This window comes from Carlito syrichta, unplaced genomic scaffold, assembly GCF_000164805.1.
Source record: "Carlito syrichta isolate Samal-C Ts95f unplaced genomic scaffold, Tarsius_syrichta-2.0.1 Scaffold109661, whole genome shotgun sequence".
Classification (NCBI taxonomy): Eukaryota; Metazoa; Chordata; class Mammalia; order Primates; family Tarsiidae; genus Carlito; species Carlito syrichta.
Window position 1 is genome coordinate 116,099 of NW_007053757.1, and position 20,984 is coordinate 137,082.

The following is a 20,984-nucleotide window of genomic DNA, read 5'->3' on the forward strand; positions in this document are numbered from 1 at the left end:
GATGAGGTCTCGCCAAGTTACCCAGGTGGGTCTCGAACCTGCGGGCTCAGGCAATCCACTCACCTCGGTCTTCCAAAGCGCGGGATTACAGGTTGAGCCACCGAGCCCGGCAAGAAATGGCTCTTTCATATCATCCAAGAGCTCATCATGATTCAGAGGGCATTAGCTGCTGTTTCCTTTTTCTTTTTCTTTTTTTAGAGTCAGAGTCTCACTCTATCACCCCAGCTGGAGTGCTCTGGCATGTTCACAGCCACCACAGCGTCGACCTGCTGGGCTCTGGCAATCAGTCCACCTCAGCCATCCAAGTAGCCGGAACCACAGGTGCACACTATCACACCTGGCTAATATTTGATTTATTGTAGAGATGAGGTCTTGTCGAGTTGCCCAGGCTGTTCTTGAACCCATGGGCTCAGACAATGCCCTCACCTCAGCCTCCCAAAGTGCTGGGATGACAGAATTGAGCCACCCCACCTGACCAAGCTGCTGTTTTCTAAGCAACTTTTTGACACACCAAAAAAAAAAAAAAAAAGCCCCAAAGAAATATATTATTCAATGGCAAAAAAAAGTTTAAACCAAGCCTTCTATGGCATGGCTGACCACACGGGGACAGATGTCACACCACAAAGCAGAAGGAGTTCAGAGCATCCTCACCTTCACTGCTGGAAAGAGGATATTTCTTGGGGAGTAGCTGGAATTCCTTACGAGCAAGCCAGGAACCCCTTTCTACAATCCATTTTGCATTACACATCACCAACAGCAAGGTTCGAGACTAAACTCCAGGCTTGCCACAACTCCCTAAACTCCTTAAGGTGGCTATCAAACATCTGGGACCCCCTTGCTGAACTGAACTCGTTCATTTTCGACATGCCAAGCCTGAGTTTAACAGGAGTCGTGTCTAAGAAGAGGATTAGTAAAATCATCCGTGGAAGCCCGTTCCCAACGACAGTCCTCTCTCAGCTCAAGAAGATAGAGAAATTATTTTCAAGTAGGAAGAATCATGGCCATATCAGTTTTCAAGTTCAAGTTCCGACTGTGTAGAATACCAAATGGCATGTCTATCTCGTAGAATATGTGGCTTTAAAAAGTTACATTCAAGCCGGGCTCGGTGGCTCAGCCTGTCATCCCGCGCCTTTGGGAGGCTGAGGTGAGTGGATGGCCTGAGCCCGCGGGTTCGTGACCCGCCTGGGCAGGCGAGACCTCATCTCGACAATAAATCAAAAAAATCAGCCGGGCGTGGTAGTGCATGCCTCTAATTCCAGCTACTCGGAAGGCTGAGGCGGAAGGATCGCCGGAGGTGATCCTGCAGTGAGGCTGCGGTGGCTGGGAGCGGCCACTGCACTCCAGTCTGGGCGACAGAGTGAGACTCCAACTCAAAAAAAGAAGTTACGTTCACCGTAAACTACCTGCCATCTGGTCAACTGCATCAAAGCTTGATGAACTCTGTAACCTACACGGAAGATGATTCAGCCATAAAAAGCACTGAGTCGCTGACATGCTGTGACACAGACGAACCCTGAAGATACCACGCAGAGTGAAAGAAGACGCTGCGAAAAGTGACACCGTGTGTGAGTCCATTACTACGACATGCCCAGAACAGGCGAATCCACAGAGACAGAAAGTAACAACTGGTTGTTCAGGGCAGGGGTCCCCAGCCCTGGGTACCACTGGTCCATGGCATGTTAGAAACCGAGAAGCACAGCAGGAAGTGAGAGGTGGCTAACGAGCAAAGCTTCATCTGTATTTATGGTCACTCCCCATTGCTTGCATGACTGCCTGAGCTCCATGAGGTCAATTGTGGCATTAGATTCTCATAAGAGCATGAACCATACTGTGAAATGCACATGCAAGGGATCTAGGTTGTGGGCTCCTTATAAGAATTTTTTGGTTTTGAGCTGGAGTCTCCCTTTTGTCACCCAGGCTAGAGGGCAGTGGCACACTCCCGGCCACCACAGCCTCGACCTGCCGGGCTCAAGCGATCCTTCCGCCTCAGCCTTCCAAGTAGCCGGAACTACAGACACACGCCACCACGCCCAGCTAGTTTTTGTGATTTATTGTAGAGACGAGGTCTCACCAAGTTGCTCGGGCTGGTCTCTAACCCCCGGGCTCTAACCCCCAGGCTCGGGCAATCCTCTCACCTTGACCTCCCAAAGTGCTGAGATGACAGGCTGAGCCACCATGCCCGGCCCCCTTATAAGAATTGAATGCCTGATGATACGAGATGGAGCTGAGACGGAGATGCCAACGCTGGAGACAGCTGCAAATACAGGTGAACCATCAGCAGGGAGGTTTGATTGCATACTTTTCCTGACCCTGATCCATGAAAAAATTGTCATGCCTGACACCGGTCCCAGAGGCCAGAAAGGTTGAGAACTGCTGAGTGAGGGGCTGGGAGAGGGGACCGGGGAGCGACTGACAAGGGGGTACAGGGTTTCCTGCAGGGGTGATGAAAAAGCTCCAAATGTCCTGAATGTCACTGAGTCGTGTATGCTGAAATGGTTACAGTGTCACGTTTTGTGTTTTATGTACTGCACATTTTAAAATTTTTTAGGTCCTGGGCATGTGTATCCTACCATGGAACATGTGGCCAACGCCTGGCGGGGGCTGATCTCATTTCACTCTGGGACGGCAGACCCAGGTGACAAGCTCCCGCCACCCTCCCCCCTATGAGACTCCCCTGAAACCCACCCCATCCAACGGATGGGTGGGGAAGCCGGCATCTCCCAACGGCTGCACCACGGAAAGGATCGCGTCCTCACGGGCTCCCAGAGCTACCTCCTCAAAGGAGTCTGTCTGCTCTAACAGGAAGTGAGCCAGGGCCAAAAAGGCACACGGGAACAGGTCAGCCTCAGCGCTAAGAGACGGAGCCACAGACTGGGGCCTCCAGGCACACAAAACATCCCCAGCGCAAAAAGCACCCTCGAGTCGGACGTCCAGGATGACGTGCGGAGACTCAGGGCTGTCCCCAGAGCCGTCCATACACGGGACCGTCTTGTCGGTGAGCATGCGCTTTACCTGAAAGGGAGTCTGGCTGTTGTAGTTCTTTAATTCCTTGTTCCCGCCTCGAAACAGCAGCACTCGGGCACAGCTGTCCTGCGAATGAGAAAAAAAGAAAACCTGTTTGTAAATGGTGGCATGGGTGTCCTCCAAAGAAATCCGGCCTCAAGAGAAACGCACATCCACTGGTGAAAGGGAAGGCAGGTTTCCTTCCTCAGAGCTGCAAGGAGGAGGGAGGTGTCCCTGCCACCAAGGCTTCCAATGACAGCTTGGTGGGGTCTACGCAAACCTAAGATGTGTGTACCACCGTGGCCAAACAACTCTGCCGTGTAGGGCTGTGTTTTACGGAACATCTTGCGTGTGTGTAAAACGGTAACACGTGAAATGCCGTAAGTAAAATACAAAGAGAAAGAAAGAAAATCTGGAGACGGCACACGGCTTGCAAAATAGGGAAAAGTGGAAACACATTCTAGAACGTTCTTCACCTGGGCAGTTGTAGGACAAAACACGGAAGATGAACACAGATTGATGGGAAGATAGGCAAGCACTTCCAAGTAAAATAAGGCAAGCCTCGGCCGGGCTCCGTGGCTCAGTCTGTCCTCCCAGCACTTTGGGAGGCCGAGGCGAGTGGACTGCCTGAGCCCGCGGGTTCGAGACCAGCCCGGGGCAACCCGGTGAGACCTCATCTCTACAACAAATCAATTAAAAAATTAGCCAGCATGATAGCATGTGCCTGTAGTTCCGGCTACTTGGAAGGCTGAGGCGAAAGGATGGCCGGAACCCGGCAGGTCAACCCTGGGGTGGCTGTGAGTGTGCCACTGCACTGCAGCCTGAGCAACGGAGTAAGACTCCAACTCAAATAGATAAATAAATATGTAGACTTATTTTTTTAGTGTTTGTTAAAAGCAGGCCAAAAGTTATCTCTTATGGAGTTTTATGGTGAAAACAAATCTATGCCTGTACATTGATTGAGCACCTACTGTTTGCCCCCTGGGGCTGAAAGAGAACTTCTCGCCAGCCCTTTTGAAGCTCCCAAGGGGGAACGCTACAAATGAAAAGTGTGCAGGGCACTTCTGAAAAAGGTGGGCTGTGAATCATTCTACAAAAAAGATACCTGCACACGCATGTTGGCTGCAGCTCTATTCACAATAGCAAAAACATGGAACCAACCATGTTGCCCATCGAAGCTGCACTGGATAAAAAAAATGTGGTACATATACACGATGGAATATTATGCAGCCACACAGAAGGACAAACTTATGGACTTCGCAGCAGCTTGGATGGATTTAGAGTCGATCCTACTCAGCGACCTATCACAGAAAGAGAGAACAGAGTACCACGTGTTCTCACTCATAAGCCGACCTTGAACAACTATCATTCTATAAGAAAGGGACTGACAGTAGTGGGAAACTGGGGGTGGGGTGGGGGTGGGATTGGCAGGTGAGGGAAACTGCCAGGGGAGGGAGGGGCACACTTCATCAACAAGGGTACTTACATAATCAGTGTTTGTATACCTAACCCTGAACTGTACCTCACATCTTTATAATTTTTGTAAAAAGTGAAAAAAAAAAAAAAAAAAAAGGTGGGATACAGATGGAGACACACTCACTATGAGAATAATTCAGCCTGGCAAACACAATCGGCTAGGTAGAATAAGTAAACTGTTTCTGGAAGAGCGTGTCAGTGAGCCAGTCCAGGTGAGTGTCCCTAGCAGGTCAGCTCGCCACGGGCATGGGCACTTTCCCCTCCCGGACCCTGGGCTGCCGGTGCCATGCAAGCCACAGCAAAGCCCTGCCCTGGGCATATCTTGGGTGTTCCACCTCGACCTACAGTCTGATCCAGGGGTGGCCGACCTGTCGGCATCCCTGGGTTGCATCAAGCAGAGAGGAATTGTCTTGGGCTGCGCATAAATTACAAAAAATAGTTAGTGGATCTACAGGATAGAATTATTTTATTTTTATTATAAAGTGTAGAAAAATGAGAATATAAAACTAGAGGGAAATGGGACGTTGTTTTCGTCAAATGAATCTATCCATGTCTGGTTCAATGAATGTGGTTGCCATTCTCGGTGAGTTCTCAAGGTGCCCGTCAGAAACGTTTGTTCGAATTTTGCTTTCTGTGTGCTTCTTCAGTGAAAACAGCTGGCCGGGCAGGGTGGCTCAGCCTGCCATCCCAGCACTTTGGGAGGTCGAGGTGAGAGGACTGCCTGAGCCCAGAGGTTCGAGACCAGCCTGGGCAACTTGGTGAAACCTGGTCTCCACAATAAATCACAAAGAACTAGCCGTGTGTCTGTATTTCCAGCTACTTGGACAGCTGAGGCAGAAGGATCGCCTAAGCCCAGCAGGTCGAGGCTACAATGGCCGTGAGCGTGCCACTGCACTCCAGCCTGGGCAACAAAGAGTGAGACTCCAACTCAAAAAAAAGAAAAAGAAAAGAAAACAGCTGTTCACAGATGTATGTACTGCCAGAAAGTGACGTCAGGAATAAGGCGAGATAGTGAACTTCAAAAATGGTATGGCGCACGGGGTCACGAATAAAATAAACACGACAAACACATGATGTCTAGCCCGGGCAACTTGGCAAGACCTCGTCTCTACAATAAAAAATCAAAAATTAGCTGGGCATCGGAGTGCACGCCTGTAGTTCTGGCTACTTGGAAGACTGAGGCAGAAGAATTGCTGGAACCCAGCGAATCGACTCTGCTCTCCAGCCTGGGCAACGGAGTGAGACTCCAACTCAAGAAAAAAAAAGATGTTAAAAGATTTTGTGGGCTGGGCTCTGCAGCTCAACCTGTAATCCCAGCACCTTGGGAGGCCAAGGTGAGTGGATTGCCTGAGCCTGCGGGTTCGAGACCATCCCGGGCAACTTGGCAAGACCTTGTCTCTACAATGTGTCAAAAAATTAGCTGGGCATGGTGGTGCATGCTTGTAGTTCTGGCTACTTCGAAGGCTGAGGCAGAAGGATTGCCAAAGCCCAGGAGGTTGACGCTGGGGTGGCCGTGAGTGTGCCACTGCACTCCAGCCTGGGTGATGGAGTGAGTCTCCAACTCAAAAAAAAAAAAAAAAAAAAATTTTGTGGGGCCGTGTGACTCGCTGTCCTGGGCTGCATATTGGACACAGAAGATGCAGGCCAGGGCAGAGCTAAGTTACATGGAAAAGAACCGACTGCCATGTCCCAAGCAGTGGCGTCTGGGGGTCTCAGCTGCGCCCATGGCTGGCTTTTGTCACCATCTTTTTCAGAAGTCCCCTGCACACGTGGGGGCTTGCTACCTTAAGCACCTCCCGAGGCCACCTCTGCACAGAGGGGCTCTGGCCACAGATGCCACGGAACCCATTGGGCACGGGGAAGTGAGCATGGAGACTGGTCTGCGGGGTGCTGAGAGTCCTGTCTTGCCCCCCTGGGGGAAGCTCAGACTGTCACAGGGACCCCCAGAGCCTCTGCACCTCCAGCTCAATGAGAAGCAAAATCCCCAAGGTCTCCCATCTCTTGGGGCAGCAGTTCTCAACCCCCTAGGAGGTGACTTTGCCTTCTAGGGGACACGTGACTGGAGACACTTGTGTGATGGAGGTCCTTTTGACTGGACTGACCATGATGATCTAATGGCGCTGAGCAGGTGAAGGCCAGGAACGTCGCAAACACCCTACAATTCGTAAGCAGTTCCCTAACCGCAGCCAAAGTATCCATCATGCTGAAGAAAGCCAGCCCGCCTTGGGTGGCCTCAACGGCATGGACGGTGGGAATTAACCACGAATAAAGGCGCACCCCAGAACAGCCGTCACACGCCGGCTTCTATATGAATCACACGTCCCCTTGCCCAACACCCACCAACCTCTCGCCCCGGCTGGCCAGGCCCCACGTGGACACTGAGTCTGTGCTGGGATATTCAGACTCTGGTCCCAGCCCAGCAGGTGTTGGAGAAGATGGCCACTTGCTTACTTGGCAGAAAGAGAGACAGAGCTTGCTCTCTTTGGGCCCCTCACTGCAGGGCCAAGGGGGACCCTGAGGACCGCGGCGTGACAATAGGCAGAGGCCCACAGTGCAGTGGTTGCGAGAGACCAGGCAAACCTAGGTGACAGAAGGAAGGACACTCAAGATGAAAGGCTCAGTGACAAAAAGCAAAGACAGGGAAACACACGCGCGCTAGGAGTCCGCTGTGCTTAGAAGCAAAGCTGAGAGCACGTGGGACGTGCAATGATCCAAACACCGTGGGGGTCTTCCCAGTATCTAGGAGTGGGACCCCGGGGACAGCCCAGACGTGGACATCTAGTTTTTACAGAGATTTCTACAGTCTCCGAATGACTGCCATGAGCCTATGTGTGTTGATCTGTCCTCAGTAAGCCAGGGGTCTCTAGAGGACAGAACCACGAGGACATACGATGAGGGGGACTAAAACCAATGGGAAGTTATCTATAAAAACTGTGTATTTATTCTTACATGTCTAAACTTGTCACCTTTAAAAGATTCCCCGTCGGATGCAATACGCCTCTTGAGACGCTTTCTCCACTGCTCAAAACTGTTTTGAACACATCCATGTTGATGTCTTCTGCCATTTTTTCTTTTACTTCTTCCACATCAGCAAAACGTGTCTCTTGGAGGACTTTTTTTTTTCCATCGGGGAAACAAAAAAACGTCGCTCGGGATGAGATTGGGTGAAGAGGGAGGGTGGGGCACGGAGGCCAGCTCATTTTGGGTCAAAAACTGCTGAACCCTCAGTGCAGGGTAGACAGGCGTGCTCGTCGATCACCCATCAGAAAATGGGCAGGGGCGCTGAAAGGATCTCCCCCCCAAAATTCACTGGAGCCCAACGCAGACCCTCACAACAACGCTCGCTGGTTCACAGATGCCGGTGGGTTCCTAGAACACCCACCTAGCATGGACTATGAGGGGGCCTGTCCGCGAAAGGATAATTCCGGTTTCTTTTGGGTTCCCCTCATAAAAGGGATTGATTAGGGAAGACTGGCTCACCTACCCGATGACAAGACCAAGTCCCACGATATTGCTTCAAGTAACGTAAAAACACAAGAGAATTTAAAAGGATACAACTATGCTTGCAAACACATCTTTCCGTGGTTTGGGATACAATAAAATCCAGAGTTTAAGAAAACAAGCCCTGGGGTTCGTTCTGCCATGCCTGAGGCCACACACCTGGGAGGGACAGGTCTAGACTCTGGGTCTGGTTATTTTATCTCAGGGTGTCAAACTGTGGCCCATGGGTCACATCTTGCACGTTTGTATAAATAAAGTTTTATTGGAACAGGACAACATTCATTCACTTATGTGTCTTCTATGGCTACTTCAGGGCTACAGAGGCAGGGCTGAGTCACTCTGAGAGACTGCACAGCCCACAAGGATGTCAATATTTACTCTCTGGGCCTTGATGGAAAAAGGCCTGCTCATCCCTGTTTTAATAAAGAATTCTTGCACCTCTCCGACTCTAATGTGTGCTCACAGAAACCTGATCATGTCAGCAGAATGTCACGACATTGGACATGTTCGCAGTGGCCTTAAGGCCCCAACTAGGCTGGCGACAGGGACATGGGTTGACAGCTAGCTGAGTAAAGCTTCAGAGCCGTTCTGCCTCTCACTGGCTCTGGGCCCTGACAAGCCTTTCCAGCCTCAATTTCCCTCTCTGTCTGGTGTGGACACCAAGCTGGGTAAAGATGCAAGAGGCCTGGTGCCCCGTGGTTGGTCCTGTTAGGGGTCTCCTTCCACCGCCAGGGATGCCCTGTCCTTAGAAAGTGACCCCTGAGCCGGGCTCGGTGGTTCAGCCTGTAATCCCGCACCTTTGGGAGGCTGAGGTGCGGATTGCCTGAGCCCGTGGGTTCGAGACCCACCTGGGCAGGCGAGACCTCATCTCTACAATACATCAAAAAAAATTAGCCGGGCATGGTAGCGCGTACCTGTAGTTCCAGCTACTTGGAAGGCTGAGGTGGAAGGATCGCCGCAGCCCAGCAGGTGGAGGCGGCGGTGGCCGGGAGCGGCCACTGCACTCCAGTCTGGGTGACAGTGAGACTCCAACTCAAAAAAAAAAAAAAAAAAGTGACCCCTGGTCCTCAGGAGAGGGGCCCACACGTATGAATACGGCCCCTCCCCACCAGAGAGTGGGACTGGGTGGCCCACGTGGCAACAGTTTCACAAAACGCACCCCTCTCCACCAGGACAAGACCGGACGCCCCCAGGCTTTTCAGGTCCTGGCCCAGCCCTGCCTCTCTTCGGCGGCTTCCAGAACTCGCCGTGTCCTGGTGAGGGGTCCTTGGTCTTCCCATCAACGGCCCCAGTGGGGTCCTGTCATTCACAACCCAAAGGGTCTTATTAAACAACAATCAGGTCATAGCGAGCAAAACTTGGCTTTTTGGCTTTGATAAGAGAGAAGAAGAACAGCAGAGGAAGTTTGCGAGGCTGAGGTCGAGAGAGACGCAGGAGGAACAGGAGGAATTTGACACTGTCCCTCCTGGGCACGGGGGCACAGCAAGGGAGGGGGCCCCGCCGAGGTGGGGGACCAAGGGGACGTGAGGGCTGGCCCTGGGAGAGGGTCTCATCCTGAACTGACTGGGCCCTGGGCTGTCAGTGCACCCTGCCCAGTGGCTTGAAGAAACACCCAGCCTGGGAAGGTCTCAGCCAGCTAAGTGCGGCCAGGCAACCAGAACCCAGAGGACCTCTCAGGGCAGGGACTGGGGACACCCTCCCCGGACGTCTGCGAGTCACTTTCATGCTCCTTCCTCTCAACAAGAACTTTCCCTGGAAATTCCCAACTCCAAAGGACGTCTCGTTCCCAAAAAAGGGTTAAGAGCAATTCCTGGCCAGCCCAGGTCCCTCCAGGGGGACACAAGCTGGACCCGAGCGAAAGCTTCCACTCACTCGATGACTTGGACTGCATCAATAATAGATCCGTGGTCGGTCACGGTGGTGCTTACTGGACTCTGTAGCAAGATCAGGGCCCAGTCAGCTATTTTGAAAGTAACGGGTACGGTTGGGCGCGGCAGTTCATGCCTGTCATGCCAGCACGTTGGGAGGCTGAGGTGGGAGAACTGCTTGACTCCAGGAGTTCCAGAGCAGCCTGGGCAAACACAGCAAGACCTCATCGAAAAGGGAGAGAGAGAGAGAGAAAGAGAGAGAGAGAATTGGGGGGGAGGGAGAAAGAAAAAGAAAGAGAGAAGAAAAGAGAGAGTAAATGGTTCACTAGGCTTAATAGTGATGACATCTCAAAGCATGTGTGTGCACACGCATGCACATGTGTCTATGTACACTCGTGTGTCTATGCGTGTGTATGCATGTGTGTGCAAGAGCATTCTGAAGTCCAGAAAACAGATCGACCTGGGTCTTTTGGTTTGACAACCAAGGCATCCCTGCTTGGGATAGCAGGAAACCCATTCTACAGCCAAGGAAGGGGAGGCCCGGAAAGGTCATCACGAAATGCGACAACCCACGGCTTCAGAAAGGGGGAGAAAGGAATGGGGGTGACCGGCTGGTGCCGGCAGGAGGCTGTGTGCCCTCCTGCAGGGCTGCCAGCTGCGAATGCCCCACGGGCGATGCTCCTTTGACAGGGCTCCGTCCTTCCGAATGCACCAGCAGCGTACATGCAGAAGCGATGTGCATGTTTTCGAGAACCAAAAGCATCAAGAAGAGAATCATTTCACCGCCAATGTTCCTCTTGGTGTGAATTCTCCAAGATGCTTCCCTCAATAAAGGATCCCTCCCTGGCGAGGAGCACATCTGAGACCGGCACTGTGCCCACCGAGGACACGTCCAGCCTCGAGGTCCACCCGTGGCTGGTCCCAGACCACCCTCCTTTCCACGCTACGGAGGAAGAGACAGCCTGAACACACATATGAGGGGACCCCAAAAAAACCGAAATTATCTGTTCAAGGGTGGGCCCCTGTGGTACAGGTTTACTTTGCCGGTTGAGTGTTCGAGGAACCCGCTGGTGTCCGTGGACCAGCCAGCGTTGCTGTGAGAGGCTGCGTTTGGCTTCAGTGAATTGTTTTTGGAGATTCTTTTTTTTTAAAAAAGTAGGATTTATTAAGAGGACAGAAAAGCTCCCACAGTGGGAGGGGACTGCCCATTTTTGGAGATTCTTTCCACGCATTTGCCCATGTCACGATGGATGATTTACCAGGGCCGCTGCCCACACCATGCTCAGTGTTTGGTAGTTTTCCACCCAAAATGGCAGCCAGGCTTGGGGGCTCAGCCTGTCATTCCAGCACTTTGGGAGGCTGAGGCGAGAGGACTGCCTGAGCCCATGGTTCGAGACCCGCCTGGGCAATTTGGCGAGACCTCATCTCTACAATAAATAAAAAATTAGGCCGGGCTTGGTGACTCAGCCTGGAATCCCACACTTTGGGAGGCCGAGGTGAGTGGATTGCCTGAGCCCGCGGGTTTGAGACCCGCCTGGGCAATTTGGCGAGACTTCATCTCTACAATAAATCAAAAAAAAATCAGCTGGGCGTGGTAGCGCATGCCTGTAATTCCGGCTACTCGGAAGGCTGAGGCGGAAGGATCGCCGGAGCCCAGCAGGTCGAGGCTGCGGTGGCCGGGAGCGTGCCACTGCCCTCCAGTCTGGGCGACAGAGTGAGACTCCAACTCAAAAAAATAAAAATTAGCCAAGTGTGGCAGCGCACACCTGTGGTCTCGGCTACTTGGAAGGCTGAGGCGGAAGGATCGCCGGAGCCCAGCGGGCCGAGGCTGCGGTGACCGTGAGCGTGCCACTGCACTCTAGCCTGGGCGACAAAAGTGAGGCTCCAAACTTAAAAAAACGGCATGATCCCTGTGCCGTGCCCCACCCTCTCTATTCACACAATCTTGCCCTAGGTGACGTTTTTGCTTCCTCGGAGGAAGAAAGTCCCCCGAGCAAATGTTTTGCCGACGTGGAAGAGGTGGGACAAAAAACGTCAGAAGCGCTGACCGACATCCACACAGACGAGTTCAAAAAACGTTTTGAGCCATGGAAAAAGCATCTCGACAGGCGTATCGCTTTCAAACAGAGAGGACTTTGGAAGTGACTGAAGTTTAAACACAACTCCCTGCAAGGAAATTCCGGATTTTTTGGGTCCCCCTCATATCAATTCATGTGTGTGAGTCCTCAAGGAGCTGCGAACACGCCAATGACTGTCAGCCCTTGGGACACAGAGGCAGCCCGGAAGATCCAAGTCTCTGCCAGGTCTGGGCTAAACATGAGAACAGAAGACACACGTGTTCACCAGATGGGGGATTCAGAAAGCCCACAAGGTTCACACCAGCAAGAAAAAAGGGTCACCCAACAGGGAGGAAGGGCGGGGTGGCCAGCCAAGTGGAGCCCTGGTGACATTGATAAGGGACTCTGTGACAACCAGGAGAGGCAGTCCCCTTGGAGGGACTGAGAGCCAAGACCCGGACAGGCGTCGACATGGAGCCAGGGGAACAGGAAGGCGGGCGGTGTGCCCAGGTTACCGGAGGCTGGGTGAGCTGAGCTGATGGTGGGGAGGGGACAGGACAGAGGATGGAGGGAACAGAGGCCGCAGGACACTGCTCCTGGGTGACGCGCGGGGGGTTTCCGGCAGGACAGGGGGACACACGCCACCCCGGCATTCTGCAGAAAGTGGATTTGAGGGAACGGAAGAGGTTGGGTGGTGAATGTGGTGCCCCAGGGGTGAGATGGAAGTTTCGAGACAGGAGGGAGCAGAGCAGGGACAGGAGGAGGTGCTCCATCCCCTCCCCCAGGGAAAAGAGGAACCAAGGAGAACGGGAGGCAGTCGGATGCCAGGCTGGAGCCACAGAGGAAGGGCATTGTTTAGAGTCAAGGGTGGCAGCTGAATTGAAGTCGCCTGAGAGGTCACCCCACAGGGTCGTCAGAGCTCGGGGGGCCCTCGGTGTTTTCTAGAAAGTACGGAAGGGAGCCAGGCTCGGTGGCTCAGCCTGTCATCCCGCGCCTTGGGAGGCTGAGGTGAGAGGATGGCCTGAGCCCGCAGGTTCGAGACCTGCCTGGGCAACTTGGCGAGACCTCATCTCTACCATAAATCAAAAAATCAGCCGGGTGTGGTACCGCGCGCCCGTAGTTCCAGCTACTCGGAAGGCTGAGCCCAGCAGGTCAAGGCTGCGGTGGCCAGGAGCGGCCACTGCACTCCAGTCCGGATGACGGAGTGAGACTCCAACTCAAAAAAAAAAAAAAGTACGGAAGGGCATGGACGGGCCTGGCTGACACCATGGCAGGAGAAAACCTGGGTGGTGAGATGTGCGCACAAACGCTAAGTGGTGCCACGGAGAAGCCGAGGTGGAGGGGGCAGAGGCATGACCACAGAAGTGCCACGTGGGTGGCGGCCTGCTGGGGGGAGGGGGTGGACATGTGACCAGACCGTGGAGGTCGAGAGATTTGCAGTGGGGGGTGACGGGGGCTGGGAGGCACGCGGGGTCAGGGGCGCTTTAGGAGAGAGAAGGCGGTGGAGTGTTTTGATAAGCAAATGGGCACGAGGGAAGAGTGCCCACAGGTCCAGCCACGGCTGCTGCAGGACGGCAACTCGGGGTTTCCAAGTCCCATCAAGCCTTTGCCTTCCAGCTGCATGGAGGCGGCCTTCGCTCGATGTCATGGGCGTGGATTAGTAAACGCTCGATGTGTAAGTCAGGAACTTGTCTCCAAGTTAAAATAACCTCCAAGTGAGGTTGTCCACGGGCACAGTGGCACACGCCTATAATCCCAGCACTTTAGAAGGCGGAGGCAGGAGGATCGCTTGAACCCAGGGATCTGAGACCAGCCCAGGCAGCGTAGTGAGACCTCGTCTCTATAAAAATAAAAATCAAAACATTACGTAGGGGTGGTGGTGTGCGGTCGTCCACCACAGGAGGCTGAGGCAGAAGGATCGCTTGAGCCCAGGAGTTCGAGGCTGGAGAGAGTTGGCATTGCGCCACTGTCCTTCAGCCTGGGCAACAGAGAGAGACCTTGCCTTAAAAAAATAGGAAAAGGCCGGGCTCGGTGGCTCAGCCTGTCATCCCAGCATTTTGGGAGGCCGAGGCGAGGGGATTGCCTGAGCCCACGGGTTCGAGACTAGCCCCGGCAACTTGGAGAGACCTCGTCTCTACAATAAATCAAAAATGAGCCGGGCGTTACCACACTCATGCCTGTAGTTCCGGCTACTTGGAAGGCTGAGGCGGACGGATCGCCAGAGCCCAGCAGGTCAAGGCTGCGGTGGCCATGAACGTACCGCTGCCCTCCAGCCTGGGAGACAGAATGAGACTCCAACTCAAAAAGAAAGGAAAGTGATAACACACAAAGGGTTGGGACAGCATCCCCAGGGTGTGGCTGGAACCTCGTCCGGAGACCAACCCTCCCCTTGAATAGCTGGACCGCGGTAGGAAGGACCATACCCCTCACAAGCCATGAGGCATGGGTGCATCTCCTGACTCATTCCCGGATGTGCCCCTGGCCCCAGTCAATGGGTTACAGGAAGCCTGTCCCATGTACTAGCTGACTGACCTTAGAACCAAGCCTGGCCGTTCTTAACTGTACAGAGAGAAAGTTCACCTAAGGCCCAGCGGAGAGCTCAGAGTGAAAGGAAGCGTGGGTGTCTTCTTCCATTCAGAGACCCACACTCACCACGCTCAAGGCTCCGGGCGACCACCACCCCTGTGGAAGCTGCCACAAAGCTGACCAACACTCTGGGGACACCAGCAAGGACACAGATACAAGCAGGCAACATCCTGTCTCTCCTGACCTTGGTTCTCCCTGGAATCAAAGCCTTGCTCCGGAGAGGCAGGCTGTGTTTTTTAACCTTTCAGACAAATCGGTCTAGCCTTGTAACCTTTGATATTGAGAACCCCTTCGTTCCTTCCTTACCCAGGGCAGAAACAAACGCCAGGCTGCTCCCTTCCCCTGGACCCCTCGGAGAGCCAGCACAAAGTGAGAGAGTGGATGGATTAGATACCATTTGCTGCCTACAGCTGAAGCCCTAATTAGGTGATTGCATAAAAGAAGAGAGGATATTCCGATCACGACATATTTTATTTGAAGGGTGGAAGTGAGGTCTGCCTAAATCTTATACAGCGCGTGACGACATCCGCACACCTGGATGCTTTTGGATTCCACAGGAAGGTTTCTTAAGGCCATTCATAGCTATCCCCATCACCCCCATCACCGTCATCATTACCACCAAGACCACTGTCTTCTGTCCTCTGGGTCCCTTGTATGTCTGCTTCTGAACGACACATGATACAACCCATGGGTCCCTCAAAACTTAAAACATTTGCTCACTGGCCCTTTATAGAAAGAGTGTCCGCCCGAGGCCCATGGAGAGAGGGGTTTTCCCCGAGAGCCCCGGCCATTGCGGGGCCCTCCTGGAGGCCACACCTGAGGGGTGGGGACAGCCACGAGGCACATGGAGAATGACACCAGGTCAAGCTTAGCCCACACAAAACTGGGAATGCAGATCACCAACACAAGTAATGCAACACACACACACACACACACACACACACACACACACACACACACACACACACACACACCCCCTTTCCAAGACTGTCTTGTCCAGTTATCTCGAGGGACCAAAAAAACATGTTTTCCCTGTTTTCAAGATAAAATATGCTTGAAATCTACTGGGGGAAATTAAGAAGTGTCTCTCCCATCTAAAGCAGTAATTAGGAAGCAGATGCCAGGACAGCTGTTGCGCCAGCCACAGCCAAGCCTCATCATGTTTGCCTAAGGCAGCTGAGCCACACTCATAAAATCACTCCAGCATCCCCGTGCTCGGTGCGCCCAGGGCCACAGCTGCCCACAAATCCCACCAATATGCTTTTCTCCAGGAGGAAGCAAGCTCTGCAAATGCTCCTGGGAGCCCAGCTGAAACGCAGCCCCAATTCCATCCGGCCTAGCTGCACCCTGGTTGGCTTTGGGGAGACACTGAAGATGGTAGCTGATGCCCCAAGAAGGTGAACCCAAGGGAGAGGGAGTGTCAGCAGGGCAAACAGGTAAGGCCTAATAGCCACCTGGTCCTGAACACGTTGCCCTGGCTGCTGCGTCTTGCAAAGGGCTGCAGAGGAAAATGTGCAAATAACCCTATCAGGGTCTCAGCAGAAGGCTCAACTAGGGCAGGGTATCGGAGTTGGGTCTCAGAGGATGCGTAGGAGTTTTCCAGGGCTAAGAATCCAGGAAGGTTTAACAGCTAGAAGCAAGGTGGGGTTCCCATGGGGCTTCCTGGATGGAAGGGCCAGGGGTGGTAAGCGGCCGTGGAGGGGCTGGGGAAAGACTTGGGTGTGGTGGGGGGTGGCTCGAGGGACTTTGTGCTGGAGGCCACAGGGAGGCACCAGGACAGGAGCACTGCTTTGGATCGGAAGGACCATGACGACGGCCCACAGGAAGGACCCAGCCACACACAGCCCCTCCCTCTGTTCCTCTAGGCGTAAGAGCCAGGTGCCACCCGCCCTGCTCAGTACAGGGTCCATATCCCACCCCCATCCAGACCCAAAGGGCCTTGAAGTCAGAGAAAGAGAATGAAAGGCAGAAGGGGAAGAGGCATCCTTCAGCCGTGACCTCCAGGAACGCCCTTGACCTTGGGCACCAAGGACACGGACAGTCTCGCCCCCACAGCAGAGCCTGCACCGGCCCGTCTCCCGTGAACCTGGGGCGTCTTCTCACCAACTCCAGCCCGAGGCCTCCCGGGCGGGCTCCAGCCCTCACCCTCACTCCCCGCAGGCCCAGCGGCCATGCCACCTCACCTCCCCCAGGTAGCCCACAGCGCACACGCTGCACCCCCTGGTCAACCAGGGCTCACCGCCCAGAGTGCAGAGCTCAATCCCCACAAGCCTCAGCACCTCCCAAACACAAGCTACCCAGGCTAGCCTTGGTGCCCCCACTTGGACGTACAGAAGCAGCGAGCTCTGTTGAGTCTGTCCACGGCGAGGTTCCGTGTCTGGGTCCACCCCCAGAAGAACCGAAAGCTAGGCCCTGAGCAGACACTTGCACCCCCCATTCACAGCAGCCCCGTCATCACAGTCACGGGTGGAAGCCACCCACGTGCCCATCCAGGATGCGTGGGCGGACCCCATGTGGCCTTTCCACACGGTGGAACAGCATTCAGCCTTAAGAAAGAAGGAGTTTAAGCCGGGCTCAGTGGCTCAGCCTGTAATCCCGCACTTTGGGGGGCTGAGGTGAGTGGATGGCCTGAGCCCGCGGGTTCGAGACCCGCCTGGGCGGTGAGACCTCATCTCTACAATAAATCCAAAAATCATCCGGGCGTGGTAGCACGCGCCTGTAATTCCGGCTACTCGGAAGGCTGAGGCGGAAGGATCGCCGGAGCCCAGCAGGTCGAGGGTGCGGTGGCCGGGAGCGGCCACTGCCCTCCAGTCTGGGCGACAGAGTGAGACTCCAACTCAAAAAAAAAAAAAAAAAAGGAAGGAGTTTCTGACACAGGCCACAGTGGAGAAGAACCTCGAAAACGTCACGCTCGTGACATCAGACTCTGAAGAACACAGGCTGTGTGACTCCGCTCCCGTGAGCCACCACGGGCAAATCCCTGGGACAGGAAGCACACAGGGACACTGGGGCTGGGGAGGGGTGGGTGTGAGAGTGTCTCAAGGACCCAGTCTCAGTTTGGGAAAAGGAGAGCATTCCGGAGGTGGGGGGTGGCGATGGCCACACAGCCAGGGGAGTCTAAGGGCCCTGGACTGCATGCTTAGAAATGGCTGAAATGGGCCGGGCGCGGTGGCTCACGCCTGTCATCCCAGCACTTTGGAAGGGGGGGCGGGCGGCGAGAAGACTGCCTGAGCCCAGGCGTTCGAGACCAGCCCAGGCAACTTGGCGAGACCTCGTCTCTAAGATAAATCAAAAAATTAGCCAGATGTGGTGGCGCACACCTGTAGTTCTGGCTACTCGGAAGGCTGAGGCGGAAGGATCGCCGGAGCCCGGCAGGTTGAGGCTGCGGTGGCCGGAGGCGGCAACTGCACTCCAGTCTGGACAACTGAGTGAGACTCCAACTCAAAAAAAATAATGAAGAAACGGCTGAAATGGTACATTTGGGTCATGTGTGTTTTACCATTTAAAGAACAAGCCCGTTGGGCACACCTGTCACGGACAGGGGTGGGAGGCTTGCTTCCAGGATGGTGCCACGGACGCCGTGGGGGCCCATGGCTGACTTGGAGGCTGTCAGCTCATCCTCGCCCTCGCGGCGCCCCAAGTGGAGACCACGGGTGGGGTGGGCGGGAGGCACCAAGACTGAACGAAGCCAGCACCTTCGCTCCAGGGGGTGGAAGTCAGTGAGTCAGTTCTCAAGGCACGTCCTGCGGTGTGGACGGCACAGAGACGGACACTCATGACGACACGGAGGTGGGCGCTCATGACACCTCCCTGGGCTCTGTCTCCCCTTCTCTGCGATAGTTGACAGTCTCCCCCGAAACAGTCACAGGCAAGGGTCCCCCAAGATGCCCCCGCCAGGCCCGGCATCCCTGCCCATGCCAGCCACTCACCTGGTTGTAGAGGGCGCAGATATGCAGGGCTGTGTTCCCCGAGGCGTTCTGGGCGCCCATGTCCGCCCCGTAGAACAGCAGGTGCTCCAAATGCTGGACGTGTCCGTACCTGCAGGCCTGAAACACACGCCACGTGTGAACTGGACGCCACTGCCACAAAGGCCACGCGCAGGCACCAAGACCCCCGTCCCTCAGCCCCTCTGCGGCACCACGGCAGCACAGGACTGTGTGGACCCCACTCAGCCACCCACCCACTGCCTGGCCTGGGTGGTCCCAGATGCACCAGCAACCTCCACACCTCGAGGCTCAGTGCCTGCCAGAGCCCTGGGTATGGTTGGAGGAGAAGAAACCTCATGGCAGGTCTTGGGACCTGCACTTGGCTGGCTGTGGAGGGTATGGAGACGGGACCTGAGGCTCCTTGTATTCAGATCTGGGGACCCAGAGGCCCAGAGACACTCAGAGACCTTCGCCCCCATCTCAGTTCCCCGAAACCCAGACCAGGACACCCAGTCAGGCCTCGGTGGTCCAAGCCCCCTCCTCCAGGGAGGCGGCGGTATTGGCCAGCTAAGGCCCTCGTGGCCCCTTCCCTCTGTGGTGCCAGATGAGCTCGTGTCTGTCCTTCGATGGCGTAAACGTGAGCCAGCCCCGAAGGAGACCGCAGGAGGGAGGAGCACGGCGGCCCCACGACCAGGTCGACCCCTTCCAGGTCGTGTGCCATTTTGAACCACTGGGCGTCACGCAGACCTGGGCCTGGGTCATGGATCAGAATGTCCACCCTGGACGTCTGTCCTACACACGTCCACGCGTGTAAACGGGAACAACACTCCTCCTCGTCGGGTTGGCACGAGAACCACCTGGGACAGGGACCTCACAGGGCCTCAGAGGGGGCCGGGCACCCCGTCAGCACACAACAAGCTGGGGGTCGCTCTCCAACCCAGCTTCTGGGGGCAGGGAAGTCCCCACACAGTTGAGGATGGCACCTCTGGGTGATGCTGGGGCTTCCACCTCCAACAGGGAGAAACATGGCGTTGCCTCAGGGAGGAAATAGGGGCCCACGCTGGGGCGGTTCGAGGCTTGGGTTTATGGTACGGAGACACCTGGAGGCGATCCCCCCTCGACAGGGTCTGGAGAAGGAGCCAGGTCGTGGCGGTGAGCCACGGGAAGACGGCAGGGAAGAAGCTGAAAGTACCAACTGCACGAGCTTCAAGAAACCACCTGAACCAGTCCCGCTACGCCTCCCACAGACCCTCACTCCGCCACAAAGCACATCCGTGCTGTGGGCATGGTCATGTTCGCCAGCCCAGCCCTCGTCCCCTTTTCCTGGGAACAGAACCTGTGATTTCCTCTGGGAGCTTCCCGACTCCATTCCCAGAGGGCCAGGGAAAGCTAGCCCCTGCAGAGGACACAGGACACAAGCCAGAGCCCTCAGAGGGGCTGTCTTCCCGGGTATGATTTAGGGATGCCCACGGGACCCCAGAGAAGCAGCAAAGTGCCCAGCTAGAACACGGGTCAGAACTATTGGGAAAAGCCGGGTGCGGTGGCTCATGCCTGCAATCCCAGCAACTCGGGAGGCTGAGGCGGGAGGATCACTTGAGCCCAGGAGTTCGAGACCAGCCTGGGAAACGTAGTCAGACAATATCCCTACAAAATATTCAAAAAGTAGCTGGTTATGGTGGCACCTAGACTCCCAGCTACTCATGAAGCTGAGGCCCAGCAGTTAGGGGCACTCCAGCTTGGACAAAAGGACTGTTTCTCTAAAACAGACAAACAAGCACAACTACTGGCAAAAGAAGCGTGGCCGGCAGGAAAATGACAGACCCCTGGGAGCTTCTGGGAACATTATCCCAGAAGGGAGGCATGGAAGGGAGGAAGAGAGGAAACAAGACAGAGACAAGGAGACAGACAGACACACACCTGAGGGGACGCTGTCTGAGCCCCTCTAAGTCACACTTCTAGCTGGGGCACGGATGCCGACAGGCTCCTGGGACTGCAAGGGGCTCTATTCCTCTGGAAGAGAGTTCCGGGATTTTTTGGGGGAGGTCTCCCCTTGTAAAGCTGGCGAAGCCGATCCCACCCAGAGCCAACACCACGAGAGATGGGCGTGGGGCCACCGTGTGCCCAAGAGGCCGCAGTGACCGGGCACCACATCATTTGAGACATTCCTGCCAGACGCACGCCCGATCTCTTTGCGGACAAGACTGAGCAAGCCCAAAGAGAGGGATAGTCAGCGACATGACTCTCCCAGCATCGTCAAAAGGGCCTCACTAGCAAGAACCAGGGAGCTCCCTAGATCGCAGAGTTCAGTGCAGGGGCCCCGATTGGACGCTTCTGCTCTAAGGGACCCGACGGGGACAGCGGGCAGGACGCAGCAGTGGCCCCTGAACTTGGAACAGAAACGGTCATCGACACATTTAGAAAGACAGCACCTTTGGGAGGCTGAGGTGAGTGGATGGCCTGAGCGTGCGGGTTCGAGACCCGCCTGGGCAACTTGGCGAGAACTCATCTCTACAATAAACCAAAAATCAGCCGGGCGTGGTAGCGCACGCCTGTCATTCCAGCTACTC

The 20,984-nt window shown here is 54.9% G+C and overlaps 1 protein-coding gene across 1 annotated transcript in view; it reads right to left on the minus strand.

The window, feature by feature from the left end:
• LOC103271262 (SH3 and multiple ankyrin repeat domains protein 3-like) overlaps positions 1-20,984 on the minus strand; it is a gene marked incomplete at its 3' end in the record, with an annotated part of 128,956 nt that overhangs the window by 57,138 nt on the left and 50,834 nt on the right. The window contains exons 7-8 of the mRNA XM_008068719.2: positions 18,421-18,537; positions 3,013-3,090 (exon numbers count right to left, since the gene is read on the minus strand). Of these exons, the coding sequence (XP_008066910.2) occupies positions 3,013-3,090; positions 18,421-18,537 (195 nt within the window). The remainder of the gene's footprint in view (positions 1-3,012; positions 3,091-18,420; positions 18,538-20,984) is intronic.